This window comes from Eurypyga helias, unplaced genomic scaffold, assembly GCF_000690775.1.
Source record: "Eurypyga helias isolate BGI_N326 unplaced genomic scaffold, ASM69077v1 scaffold1058, whole genome shotgun sequence".
Taxonomy (NCBI): domain Eukaryota; kingdom Metazoa; phylum Chordata; class Aves; order Eurypygiformes; family Eurypygidae; genus Eurypyga; species Eurypyga helias.
The window spans coordinates 6,558-20,369 of NW_010267392.1; the positions used below are offsets into that span (position 1 = coordinate 6,558).

The 13,812-nt window shown below is 40.7% G+C and overlaps 1 protein-coding gene across 1 annotated transcript in view; it reads right to left on the reverse strand.

The window, feature by feature from the left end:
* Nucleotides 1-5,513: 5,513 nt before the first annotated feature.
* LOC104513885 (multidrug resistance-associated protein 4-like) overlaps nt 5,514-13,812 on the reverse strand; it is a 103,048-nt gene continuing 94,749 nt past the window's right edge. The window contains exons 17-18 of the mRNA XM_010157385.1: nt 11,179-11,313; nt 5,514-6,357 (exon numbers count right to left, since the gene is read on the reverse strand). Coding sequence (XP_010155687.1) covers nt 6,250-6,357; nt 11,179-11,313 — 243 coding nt within the window. The 3' untranslated portion in view covers nt 5,514-6,249. The remainder of the gene's footprint in view (nt 6,358-11,178; nt 11,314-13,812) is intronic.

The window sequence follows — 13,812 nt, forward strand, 5'->3', positions numbered from 1 at the left end:
ATCATTCACTCATGCTGAATTTTCCCACCAAAACCATCCTCAATATTATGATTCGGTGATGCAGAAGATGGAAAACCCCAAGCGGCTCAGGCTAAGGAAAGCCTACAACCCCCACCTCCTGCTTCCCAAATGCATCCTATATAAATCCCCAGTGTATCCCACGCAGGAGAAGGACAAGAGCTCTGGTGCAAATTTTAGCTCCGCCACGTTTGAAGAAAGCAGGTATCCATGTACCCCGCACTGAGCCCCCATGTAGGAGTAGGATGTGCCCCAGCTCCCAGATGGCAGTGGGATTACTCTGCTTCTTCTCAAGGTGGTTGTATTTGGGAGCACGTGCTGGACCTGTGGCTAATATCCACAGGGAATTTTGTATCTCAAAATGGATGAGGCCACTTTGGGAGTTGAGTGATGCCAAGGTGCAGATGGTGGAAACCTGATTGCAGAGGTTGGAGTACGGCCATAACTTTTTTATACTTTCATATTGCTCCAAACCCGTGAGCCAGCTTTAGACACTGGGTTTAGGAAATTAATGCTCGTTTTGTGGGCAAATTCACAAAACGCATCTTCGGCTTCGGTATTTCTCAGCGTCTCTCTTTGGGGCAAGCAAGCAGACTTACCGCACTCATTGCTAAGACAGAGCTGTCGGTATCAACGGGGGAATCACACGAATTCGGCAAGCGCGTGCCCCGGGAGGATACCGCACGTACCACAGGGGACGTGTGCTGCGACAGCCCAAGGGCAGTTCACTTCCAGGCAATTAAGACAGCTCCATAGTGGTTGCGAGGCGGGCTTTTGGTAGAAGCAGGAGACATTTTTAACACGTATTCCCAGCATCACGTTATAAAAGGGCAGATGACAATTCGTGTTGCATCAAGTCCTGGGACTTGCTGCCCTGCGGGATTATTGGCAAACGCGCAATTCATCTCGTACTAACAACTTGCACCGAAACATTAGATTTGGGTGCTTGAGACGGTAGCCACTGGGAGAAACCTTGAGCAGTTTTCAGAAAAAGAGCTGTTTTAGAGTGTCTTCATAAATTAAGCAACAAACTCACCAGACAGAAGCAGAGGACCAACAGACGGCACCAGATAGTGGAGCTGTGCTGCTAAACCGCTTCACTTCCGTGTCCATCAACCTCCCACCTTTTGGCTGCCCAGTGCACTGAGCTTGCTGCTGGCTGCTTGAGGCAGAGACCCTACCCCAGCTGTGCTTGTGCAACTGCTGAAGTTCTTCGGTCACGGTTTCTGAAAATGGATTTGGATTCCTTTTCAGCCCTTGCCATTGAAGCAAAAAGTTTGATAACGTGACCTGAGAGATCTCGGACCGCAGCCAAGTGGTAAAACCAAGCTGGAACGTTTTATTCTGTGTTATTCTGGAGAAGAGAAGGCTCCAGGGAGACCTTATAGCACCTTCCAGTACCTGAAGGGGCTACAAGGAAGCTGGGGGGGACTTTTTACAAGGGCCTGTAGTGACAGGACAAGGGGTAATGGGTTTAAATTGAAAGTGGGGAGGTTTAGATTGGATATCAGGAAGAAGTTCTTCCTGGAGAGGGTGGTGAGGCACTGGCACAGGTTGCCCAGAGAAGCTGTGGATGCCCCATCCCTGGAAGTGTTCAAGGCCAGGCTGGATGAGGCTTTGAGCAACCTGGTCTAGTGGAAGGTGTCCCTGCCCATGGCAGGGGGGTTGGAACTAGATGGTCTTTAAGGTCCCTTCCAACCCAAACCATTCTGTGGTTCTATGATTCTGCACAAAGCCACCAAGAGGTCTTTGGAGCTGTCAGGCACAGGCTGACTTAGCTCAGCCTGGCATTTCTGCCTTCAACCACACGTTCACAGTGACGACAGTGCTGCACACTTCTGAGAAACGCCTTTTATTGTGTGGCAGGGGTCATCATGTGAACGTCAACGTAAGAATTGTTCCATAGCAATACCAAAATCAATTTTTATTACACAAATGCCAAAAAATAAAAAAAAACACAAACAAAAACCAAAACCAACAAGAAACCCAGAGCTAAAATGATGAAAAAGCAGTGTGCTCTTACACCATGTAGAACATATACAGAAAGCCACATTCTTCTGCTAAAGCATCAGATGCTCATTACCATCATCATCGCAAATAAGGGATATCAACTTTTTCTCCTGCTATAAAACGAGGCAAACTTTACAGTGAGATATTTCAAAGGGTCAGATTAACACGAAAAGCAGCATTTCCAGGAAACTTTCTATACCATCTGGGTATTTTTTGTCCCCTTCTGATTCTATCTGCAATCTTATTTTAAACGTGTATTAGGAAGGTTAAAAGGAAACAGTCAACATCACGTAAGCCACCGGCATGTCGGTCAGAAGCAGGTCTTCCCTCTTCCCAAGGGCAGTACGAACGGTATCGCAGAAGACACCACCTGTCTGACACATGAGCTCTGCTTCAGTTCACTGCAGAGAATTTTGCCCTTAAAATAAGCAAAGCATGAGATAACCTATCCTTGAGAACCGTGCGGGGTTTGACTCTCCCAACGGTCTTTTGAGGAGGGATGGAGAAAAGATATACCGAAACGAATGTCGGAAGAACAATCCTTGAGATCAGAAGTAGTGGCTGTTTCTAGTCTTTTACACCAAACAAACAACAGTTTTGTAACTGATGATTTTCAGTATTACTGTATAAAATTATACTTATTAGAAATAAGACTGTGGAATACTTTAAGGCACCTCATGGTGAAGAAATATTTTAAAGGCTTGAATAGCTCAGAAGACTGAGTTCTTTTTCCAAGATCCCCAGGAAGGAATGTAGCTTACAGTAATTAGATTTACTATTTCCAAATAAAGCCTGAAAATGTTCAAAGTGGAAGTGTAGAACTTTTCTTTAAACGGAAACATAGAACACCTTGGCATAAAGATAATTTGTCCGTTTAACAGACCAAGACTTTCACCAAAGGCAGGCCTTCTACATCCCCGGTCCGAGTTAGGCCATTCAGGTATGTTGAACTTGTTTACTCAACTGAAATTAAATGGGTCAGTCCATCTTAACCAACAGTCATGTGAACAAAACAACTAGCGACAACAAATCCAACAAAATAATCTAAAAAAACCATCTCCTGACTAGAGTATTTTTGTTACTTTAAGCTAAAAAGACGGATGTAATGTCAATGACAGACATGAACGACTCGCTCTCAGTTGTTCTACTCAGCAATTTATGGGCTTCAAGTGCGATTTTGGAAAAAATTTGTTTTCTCTTATACTGATACTTGATACCTACAGCTAGTAGTGTCCTGCCAAAACACGTGAAAAAGCAGAATCGGCATTTTGGGAGATACCTAACATTTTTGTGCGCATTCAAAAAGCCGCGGGATCAAATTAATTCTAGCTTACAGACTGATAGCTAGATCTGTCAGGGTCTCATACCACTGAGTCCGCAGCAGCCAGCGTTTTGGAGCTCTGCTCTGAAATATAACTTACCATAGATTCATTTCAGAGCTGAAATGAACTAAAACTGTAATTATACCCTTGGTTTACGTGTGCATATCTCCTTGGTTCTGATAAAAAAACCCCCTCAAACTCAAGGTATACGACCAGGAGAACATACTGTTCTCTTAGAGTATTTAAAGTCTCAGTGTATTATACATCACATTCAGTCTCTTCTAAGAACTAACTATTTAGACATCAAACAAATTCACTATTGTAAAACACCGTTAAACTCTGGATACGTCCACACCGCTCAACTAAAAAGGCCAACCAATGAGCTCAAGCATCAGACCCCATTAAGTGCCTACACTGTCTTACTGGTCAGCTCACCCTAGCCCTGTTGTGGACCACACCAGCCAGGTCTCTCCACAACAGAGCTTGAACAGTCTGGACATGGTCCATGCCAAGAATCCCTTCTGAAAAGGCAGTTACAGACAAGATCATGCAAGGTGGAACTTTCCTGGTGCTGCACAGTCCCCTTGTGATGATGAGTCCCCTAGATGAGCATTATCCCTTGTGACTTTATGCACTCAAACACTTAACTCTGTCCTTGCATCCTTCCGCAATACAAACCCCACTCTACTAAGCTGCAGAACAGCCCTATTCTTAATTTTGACAACTCGGATTGAAAAGGAAACCACAACAAGGCACTAGATGATAGTCGTGTGCCAAGTCCGTAAGTGGACTGCACAAGCCTGGAGAAGACCAAGGGCCAAGCGATGCAGAGAAGTGGCTGGTGTGCTCTAAGAAGGATTAGCCACAAGCACTGCTTACATGAGCCAATCTGTGCAACGAGGCTTTGGGGACAAGTGGCTGTCCCCGATCATCTGGTAGTTAGCACCAGATGTAGCACAAGTCTCATGCTCTGCATCACGGCACAAAGTTCCGTTCCACCAGTATCAATGGAATCTGCTATAGCACACGGTGCTACACTCCAGAGAAGAAGTGCCAGAACCTGCCAAAAGTAGGCTAGGGACAAGAGCATTTGATCATTTAACTTCCTGCTAATGACAAAAGAGGATGCTACTACCAAACCCAGACATTTGATGCTTGTTTTTTCCCCTACCCACCAGGGAAAGCTGGCTGGTGGCACAGCAGGTAGTAAGAGGTCCTGCCCCCTTTCCTGGGATCGGGAGCCTCTCAGCCTTGCTGCAGGGAAGATGCTGCAGCAAGGGAACAAGGATTCTGCCTCTCACCACCCAGCTGACTCCTGCACAGGACAAAGTCCATCTAGATGAACCCTTGTGCTGAGGCACAGGCTTTGGCCTCAATTTACTTCTCGACAAGGAGAGAGAACCTTTGTGTTTGAATCAGTTATCCGCTGGCAGAACTGCCTGAAGCGAGAAACATTTGTGTTTGCCCCATGTGTAGACAACTGGGTGAACACTGGGTAAATAACATTTGTCTTCCAACGGTAGTAGCAAGCATCTTCAGTATGTTTTTAAAAAAACCCAGTATTTTCCATGTCCTGAAGAGATCTGTTGCCTTTTAGACTCTCCTGTGCCCTTTAAACAGTAAGATGAACAGATTTATTTTCTGCTGGACCTCAAAAGAATAGGTATCTCACTAAACATGAAAAAAATCTGAAGCAGCATAGCACTTGCTTGGCTTGGCTTTTTGTTTTGTTTTTTAAAGTATGGGAACAGTGTCTCTGTGTTAAAGTGCTTTGCTGAATCAGGTCATAACTTCTGAATACCAAACCCCTCTCTTGCTGCATTCCTCTCACTATCAGCAACAGCCATTCAAAACTACGGGTTGTACTTTCCTACCTCTTCTGGTAGGATGGTAACTTCAAACAGCTCGAGTTCAAGAGAACCCCCAATGCAAAACTTCAAATATACTGAGGTGAAATATTTCTAACACACATTTAACGAACTTGTTGTGTACCCTGCAGTTACAGCTTTGGCTTGAAGGCACAAATATTAAGGCACAATAAATGCAAATAATGTATACATTTCAATGTGTTGTGTTGAAGATAACTTTGTACTACACGGTATTTAGGTATAATGACATGTCATTCAAACATTTCCTCAAGTTATTTTAATACCTTTTTTTGGTTGATAACCTGGATAAAAAGAGGAATGTATGTTAAATTATTTAAATGTTTCTTCAGTGCAAATGTGGTAACTTTCTTCTGAAGTACAGAAGATTGAGACTGATTTTTCAGCATTCAGATTGTAGCAAAATAAAACTAATATTTACATTCAACTTGAACGGCGTTATTTGAACTATATAAAAAAAAGTGTATTTTTGCTATCCAAAAGAAAAAGTAGTTTTGGCTTGTTCTTTCTGCTACCAACCTGCATAGCTACTTATGACAGGTAGAAGGACAGTTGCACTAGACAACTAAGTTGTACACTTCCAAATCTGCTGTCGTGCTAAAGTGACGCTGAAAAGAATTTGGTTTCGCTTGCTCTCCAAATATTTCCAAACGAGAAAAAGAACACATCCCAATTTTTTTTTGAATAAGCTCCAAATATGCACCCTAGACCTGTTAGGTGTCCTGCACCTGTTTAAATAAGAGATCTCTACCACATAACTTTCAAATAAAAACTGAGTCTGCCTAATTTCCTTGGCAATACAAACATAATTAGTCAGAAAGGAAAACATATTGCACTGAAATTAAAGAAAGAGGGACAGTCAAAATTTTCTTCTCAGTATTAAATAGGAAGGATGTCCAGTGCAAAGAATCGCTCCCTCCCTTTCCTTTCCCGTTGACACTTGCAAACATTGTCACTGAGTTTAGACGATCTTGGGTTTACATTCTATGGGAAACAGTTGCAGCTACTAGGAATCACAGTGCAGTTTCTGTTATGCATAATCCTGAGGAAGCATCCAAGGAGGAATCTGTGGCAAGCTGGCCATTCTGAACCACTTCCGGGTAATTCCTACTGAAGTACACCTAGGAAAAATAGCAGATTCTGTGAGTAATTGCACATCAAACACCTTTTAGTTTCAAATAACATTTCTGGAGATAAATAGAGGAGAGATAAATACATGTCCTTAAGGAGTTCCAACAGGAACTTCAGGTTAGTGATATTCAGTAACTGTATGTCACTGAAAAATTAGTAAAATTACTTATATGATCTTACATTATAACAAAGCATGAGAAAAATCCCACACAACCTGTAGATCCACTCAGATTCTGGTAATTCAGATAAATAGATACGTTTCTTCACTTTACATTAAACTGATAAGTAAAATCATTTTACTAGCTCAAAACATGGAGATAAATTAAAAACAGGACGACAAAGAAGCTGTGAAATCCTGCGTCTGCACAAGGGTTTCTCATTTTCACACACAAAATGAACACAATGGATTTGGATGTTAATATCAGGTTGTAATCCCTGTATTTTACAAACTGTGATTGACAACCATTGAAACTTCGAGGTATATGTATGAAATATCCCAGCGTTTAATTTGTGCTGCAGAGCAGTTATAGGGCCTATAGAAATGTGATCTCTGGATAGTGAACCACAATAATGAAAGAAGAAGCAAAAGCTTTAACAAAGACTCAACCAAGCAACTTCTCTAAAATGTAAGATGATACCAAATAATAGGACAGTTCTTTGCCAAGCCTTTGAGTTCCTGAATTCTCCCAATTTCTAGCTCAACTAGAAGAGATACAGGTTTTCTGATAAATGTATAATCAGAACATAAAGGAAATGAAATGCTGTCAAGTTTCACTGTTCCACAATCATCAGTTTTTAGTAGCTGTATCATATCTCTGTTCCTTGACAGATGCGCATAACAAAATGAAATAATGTCAAGACTTGTGTGCTCTTATCTAAAAATGTGTTTGGGTGAAAAAGGACTTCAAATGCAATTTTTTCAAAGAAGAATGTGAAAAGTTTTGTTTGAGTCTTTAAAAACAGAAAATACGCTATCTTTCTGAAAGCTGACACATGTCACGAGTTAGGTCTCGTAGTCAGACTGCTATGACTACGGCTTATGAAACATTTCTCCAATTTATGTTTGAGAGTGTTGTCAACAAAGTTCAGTATGTTTGATAACAATGTCCTTTTCATGTATATGAATACATGTATAAGACACGCGGGATAAAAAAGAAACAGTCATTCTACACAAACATTCCCGTAAGTACCGCTGTCGTCTTGTGTGCATGCAACGCTAACGCAGGATATATGCACCTTCACAAGTTTCAGAGAATATTAAGGTCTGATTGGAATCAACCAAAGAATTGGAAGTCCTGTTAAGAGGCCTTCCTCAGTAACCAGCCACGATCAGACGCAACAGAAGGAAGTTAATCAGGCGCCCGCCTGCCCACACGCTGCAGAGATGGCAGCCCCAGTGGTGTATTCCCATCCCACTCCTGGTTTAAAACATAAAACTTTGGCATACTTTTAATGCAGCTTTTGAACATGATTTTTTTTTTCTTTAACAGAAAGTTAATAGAAAATCTTGGCACATTACTAGAGACATAATGAAATGGCAGCTGCTTTTCAACTGTCTCATTGCAATTCTTCCCCTGAGCCCAATCCCTCAAGATATTAAATGCCCAAGTCTTTATACAAGTTTCTTCCACTGCCAACAGAGCTGCAACCTTGTTAAAAGCAATCACTGAGGTGAGATAACACCTAGTATTTTAATATTTACACATCTGTCATAGCTTTAAAGTAAAATAACCCTTATTTTCCTCAAAGGATTCAAAAACTGACTGACAGAAAACAAGCCCTATCCCGATGCCACCAAAGCTTGCAGAAAAGCCTCTCAACGCTGCCAAGAGCGTGGAGAACACACCAACTTTTGTTCATCTGAGTAATTGGGCACTTTTTTCCCACCTTTTTAACTGTTTGATGACTATTTCTCACACTCCCACCAGATTTTCTAACAGCTTCCTCTAAACTGAGCAAAGACAAAACCACAGGCTCACAATGCCGAGCACAACGCTATCATAGTGAGCCTCGCAGGGCAGTTAGCACACACTCTCCCATTCAAGCTGTGCCTGCACTCTTTTCTTTGATATTTGCACAAAAATCAGGGATACTGAATGAGCAAGAGGGACATTCAAACAGCAGCATCGGAGCAATTCCGAAGCCTGATCTAAAGTTCCAGCAACAGCAGGATCTTGCAATGCTCAGCTAAGACATTCACGAGATTTTTTTTTTTTTTTTTTAATTAGGTTGTTCCAAATATGTCCAAGTTACTCTTCCAAATTAAGATGTGTAGTCCCTCCTCATTTACACTTAAAGGATACATCCAGAATCCATACTGTTCCAGGAAATGCATTTAAGGTTTCACCTTACTGAAAGAAGCTCTTGGTACAAGTTTGTTCTGCGCAAGGTTCAGGTCCAAAGTGCAATAAATCACAGTCATTGCCAAAGCATGGCCACGATCCAAACCATTTTATTTAGCAACTCACTGTAACGCCTTTTGAAAAGTGTGTATATATGTCATATTACCATTTCTTTTTATGTGCAGCATGCTGTTTTTCAACAAGAGAAGAAAAGCTGTTCTTCATAAAAACAGTTCTCAGTAACCACAGCAGAAAAAAACCAACAGCAACACATGTAACGGACTTGCTAGTGTAAAAAGAAAAGCCACTGGAACCAGCTCTTCTGACTAAGCAACTTCTCTGGAAGTAAGCATGAAGCACAAGGGACAGCAATAACAAAAACCTTGAATTAACGTCCAAGTCCTTCAAACAGAAACAACTGTAACTGTGCTTCTGGGTAGCTGCTAACTGGAGATACAGTCTCTCGATTCCCATATTTTTGGGCTGAGTGTGGATAAGCACCATGCTTTGCATTCTTGGCAGATGCTAAAGCTTGTATCTGCCTTCTAGCCTGGGAGTTAGCAAACTTTTTCATCAAACCACATTTCAGCAGAGACTGGTTCCTGGATCTCTTCCCTTCCTGTACAAAATCACATAACATTGATGTGGTAACTGCAGATGACTATATGGGCAAGTAACATCAGGCAATCATTTTTATATATTTTGAATTATCTTTGAATGCAATTGTGCAACTGGGGAGGGCTGCAGGGAAGGAAGGAGAGAGAACATGACATGGCTAAATCTCTACCGATGACAGACGGACAGCCTCACCTCTTGCCTTTCCAAGGATCAAGCCTTACGAAGCTGGTCTTCACTTTACGAACACTAGACATATAATTTGAAGCTCTCCTTTTAAACACCATTTATATAATCTCCAGATTGTCACACATGTACCATAAAAAGCATGGCTAACCCATTCCTTTCTAGTAACGAAATACAAGAAGCTACACGCAGCAATGGAGAAGGACAGCAGGACTCATTACAGTCTAGTTAAGGACAGAGATTTCCTGAGTTCCTACAATTAGTGCCACACATGAATTTACAATGTGCACTCTCAACTGCAAAGCTTCACTTGAAAAACTCAACAAAACAAAACAAGGACATTTTAGTAGCTCTACAAAAATTCCTAACAATATAAACATACACAGAAATCTCCTCCCTAATTCCAAGAAGTCCAGGAAAATAGCCTCCGTAACAGCAGCACAGTTTTGTGGTTTTTTTTTTTTTTTTTTTTTTTTAAACAACTTGTGGAAATGCATCTATTTTTCCTAGGTAATAGCCCAGCACCTGTCATTTTGTTTCCTGGATCTGTTTTGCTTCCTGCCATTTGCTTCCTGCTGTCCTCCCATTTCCCCAGGAACAGTTTGGAGTTTATGTTCCCCTAGCTCTGCTCCACACATCCAGCAACTTAAGGACAGGAAAGCATAGAGGCTAGAGCTCGGACCTTTGCCTCTTGCCTTGAAAAGGCTCTCCAAGGTCTCTCCATGTCCAATATTGGCGCCTTACTTGCACACTGAAAGTGAAGTTACATGACTGCGAAGCAAATTGCTGTCAAACTGAGCAGTGCCCGTCTCAACTGAAGCAGCTGAAACTTCATTGCCAATGAGAGAAATAAAATCTTGCTCTGGACGTCCCATGTGGTAAATTATCAAGAAAAAAAGAAATGAAGCCAAAAGCTAGTCAAAATGAGTTCCTTAATCAGAGGTCATTTTTTTAATCTTCTTATCTCTGCTGCTGCTTTCCATCTGAAAGTGGAGATGATACAGCCTCACCTCAGAGGCGTATTATGAAAATTAATCCATTGATTAAACACTCTGATTGCCAGAGGAATGCTCACAATTACATTAATAATGCTGTACTCAGAGTAGGATTTGAATAGTAAGCAGTAAATGAGACACAGAGCTTTGTAGGGAACAAGGAGGCAACAAAACATTCAACAGCTGTTTTTCAATTGAGCCCTGCTCATCCTATGTGCACAAGTGAGCAAGGGTACAGGAACAAAGGAAGAGAAAGCACGGAAATGAGAAGGTGATCACATCCCCAGAGACCATAATGTAACACACAGGTTCTGAACCTCAAACTAAAATTTGATGTGCCCTTTTAAAAATATAGAAATAACAGAAATGCTGGGCTTTGCAGTTTTAACAGGTTTCATAGCAAGTTTTTATGAGATCAGTGCCCAGCACAGGTGAGTATGTCACGTATTACACTTAGTGTTTTGTGTACATACAGAAGGATGCAAGAAATCCACAGTCTTTCAACTCGGGGTATATAAACACACTTATCATTTGGAAGTCTGTCTATATCCCACTAAAAAAAGCACTGAAAATGATACCTTTGCCTTGCAGTGGAAGGCTTACTTAACACCGAATATGCTAACTTGAGATAAACTGCAGGGACAAACTTCATTATCAGTTCTTCTAAAATTACCCGTTTTGCTGTTTCCATCAGAGAAGCCGCTTCAGTCTTGCCCACTTGTTGCACCATTTTGTAAAACAAGCCATCTTGTTCTTGCAGCAAAACGTAAGGTTCCCCATATTCTTTCAGTCTTCCTGCATCCAAAACCTGTTAAAATCAGCAGAAAGCAACGTATTAACATAAGAAATTAAAAACAAATGTGAGAGACTACAAGCAACAGGGGAATGTATGCACTTTAAGTGCAAAGATGAATTTTGTATCCTGAAAATGAAATACGTCCTCTTCAAACAAGCATAGCACTTTTTCAGTTTACAGACCTGTTGTACAATTTTAGAGTGCCCTACAGCCATTCCACCTATAGGAATCCAATGCAAAGTTATGCAGAATATGGAAATACAGTGTTTGTGAAGCCAACAAAACAGATTATAAGACTCATTGTGTAAGAAAGAAACAAAGAGGCCTAAAATGGGCTCTGAAGTAAACAGCTGTGGGTAAAAACCACGCAATAACCACCAAGACGGTTAAGGGAGAATAAGTACGTCTTTTGGATTAGAGGAGGTGAAGATGTAATTAAAGAAAATGAAGGCGTTGCTGTAAAGATAAACAATTTCTTGCATCAGTTTTTGCCAACTACGTATTAGCAAGATACTTACCCTGAACCTATTCTTTCTACATAAAAAAAGATGAGATGCCACCAGGGACATAGGTACCAAAGAGAGGAGGGTAGAAGGTAAAAAAAAAAAACCAACAGAAAAATTAAAAAGGCATTAAGTCAGTAAGCCATCAAGGATACATACAGTCAAAACTTAGAAGATTTTAAGAATAAGCTGATTGAACCTTTAAGAAAATATTCTCATACTAGTGACTCTAAGGACTGCATGGTAGCACACACTGCACTTCATATTCTGAAAAGTTTTACGGGATTATTCAAGGAGTTTGTAGGCCAGCATATATATATTTTAGAGAAGGAAGCAGCTTAGTCAAAGCAATCATTAAAACACAAGTAGAGATCACAGGTGGTATTTGTTCCCCAGTTTTAGCAGAAGTAAATCGTACCTCCCAAATCTGATACGATTCTTAATGCACCAAGAGAAAAGGAAACGAGATATGGTTTATATGTATTTCCAGAAAGGTATCTGGTGTAACTAAACAGCTATGCTACAAGGAACAAATGTTTTTCAAGAATCTGGCCAGAAAACAGATTAGAAATAAACAGTGCATTTTTCTTTGCGGAAAGCTGAACAGGTAGGAACTGGTGGGAGCCACAACATCCTCGCATGCGGTAGCTATGTATGTCAGTCATCAGAAAAAGGAGTTATTAGAGAGGTGACAAACCTGCAAATGACATAAAAAATGTGCGGGTAAGTCTAGACCAGAGGAGATTCAGATACACCTAACTAACCTAAGAGAATAAGAAACACAATAGTGGGGAAAAGTCAATATTGACAAATGCAATACGCTCAAACACTTGACTGGCTGACAAATTAATGGTATTGACTCAAGAAGGAGATCTGGGTATCAGTCTGCAAGTTCAGTATTTTAGTCCATGTGTAGAAGCAGTGAAGGTAAAAAAACGAGAAGTTATGTGAGAAAACAAAGTAATTCAGAAATATTTTTGTTCTTATATAAATACAAAACTGAATATACATACTGTTGAAAAAGATACTGCCACAACAGACAGACTTCAAGGACTAAGACATAACTGTGGTATGCATACTTGTAAGGAAAACAAAACAAGCTAAAAAACTTGAAATCAAGAAAGAAATTAATAAAAGGTATTATGAGGATAACTTCTAAAATAACGAGTGCAGTTTGAAAACTTGTGTTTGAAAGAAGAAAAAGTCATATGAGGAAGCTTTCAAACGTGCAATTTTTGCCCATGCAACTATTTAAAGCAAAATATCCTGACGGCCCAGAGCTAGGCACATCTCCAAGCGGCATGGATCCCCATTAAGGACAAAGCCCACAGTGAAGCAGGACAGCTGAGCTGCTCCCCTTGCCTGCACTGGTGCGGAAATCAGATGGTGTCGAGATCGCCGTCGACTTGTCTGGCACCAAGGACCCCGCACCAGGGGAAAGGCACCCATTCCTCTGCTTCCGGTTCAGTTAAGTACATGGCATTTGAATGGAAAATAACTCAGCCAACAGCAGCGGCATAATTGCATCTCATTTTATAAATCACATGAACAGAAACCTACAAGAAGCTATTTGCTATTTTCAAAAGCTTATACTATGATTTTGCTTTGCAAGATTTTTCCAATACTGTTTGGTATACAGCTGAAAAAACTGCTCATGGAAAAAAATTAAAATAATAGTAACACTGCACAGCACAATATATACTAATTTAACATACCACAGAGGCAGCATTTCACCTGCAAAGATATACTTGTGCACATGTTGATTTTTCAGGGTACTTAGTCCTATACCACTTAATCTGAATATTTAAGGATTAATTAAAACTATGACTTTAATCACAACCTGCTACATACTATAATATGTCACAGTTAAGGACAGCTTCCTTAAAAATGCAATAAATTAATTTATCCTATCCAGTTCAATAATGAAATTGGGGTGCCACAGCATAGGACACCTCTGGTGTCTGGAATAAGAACTCAGCATAGCACTAGATTATGTAATCCCCCTTCA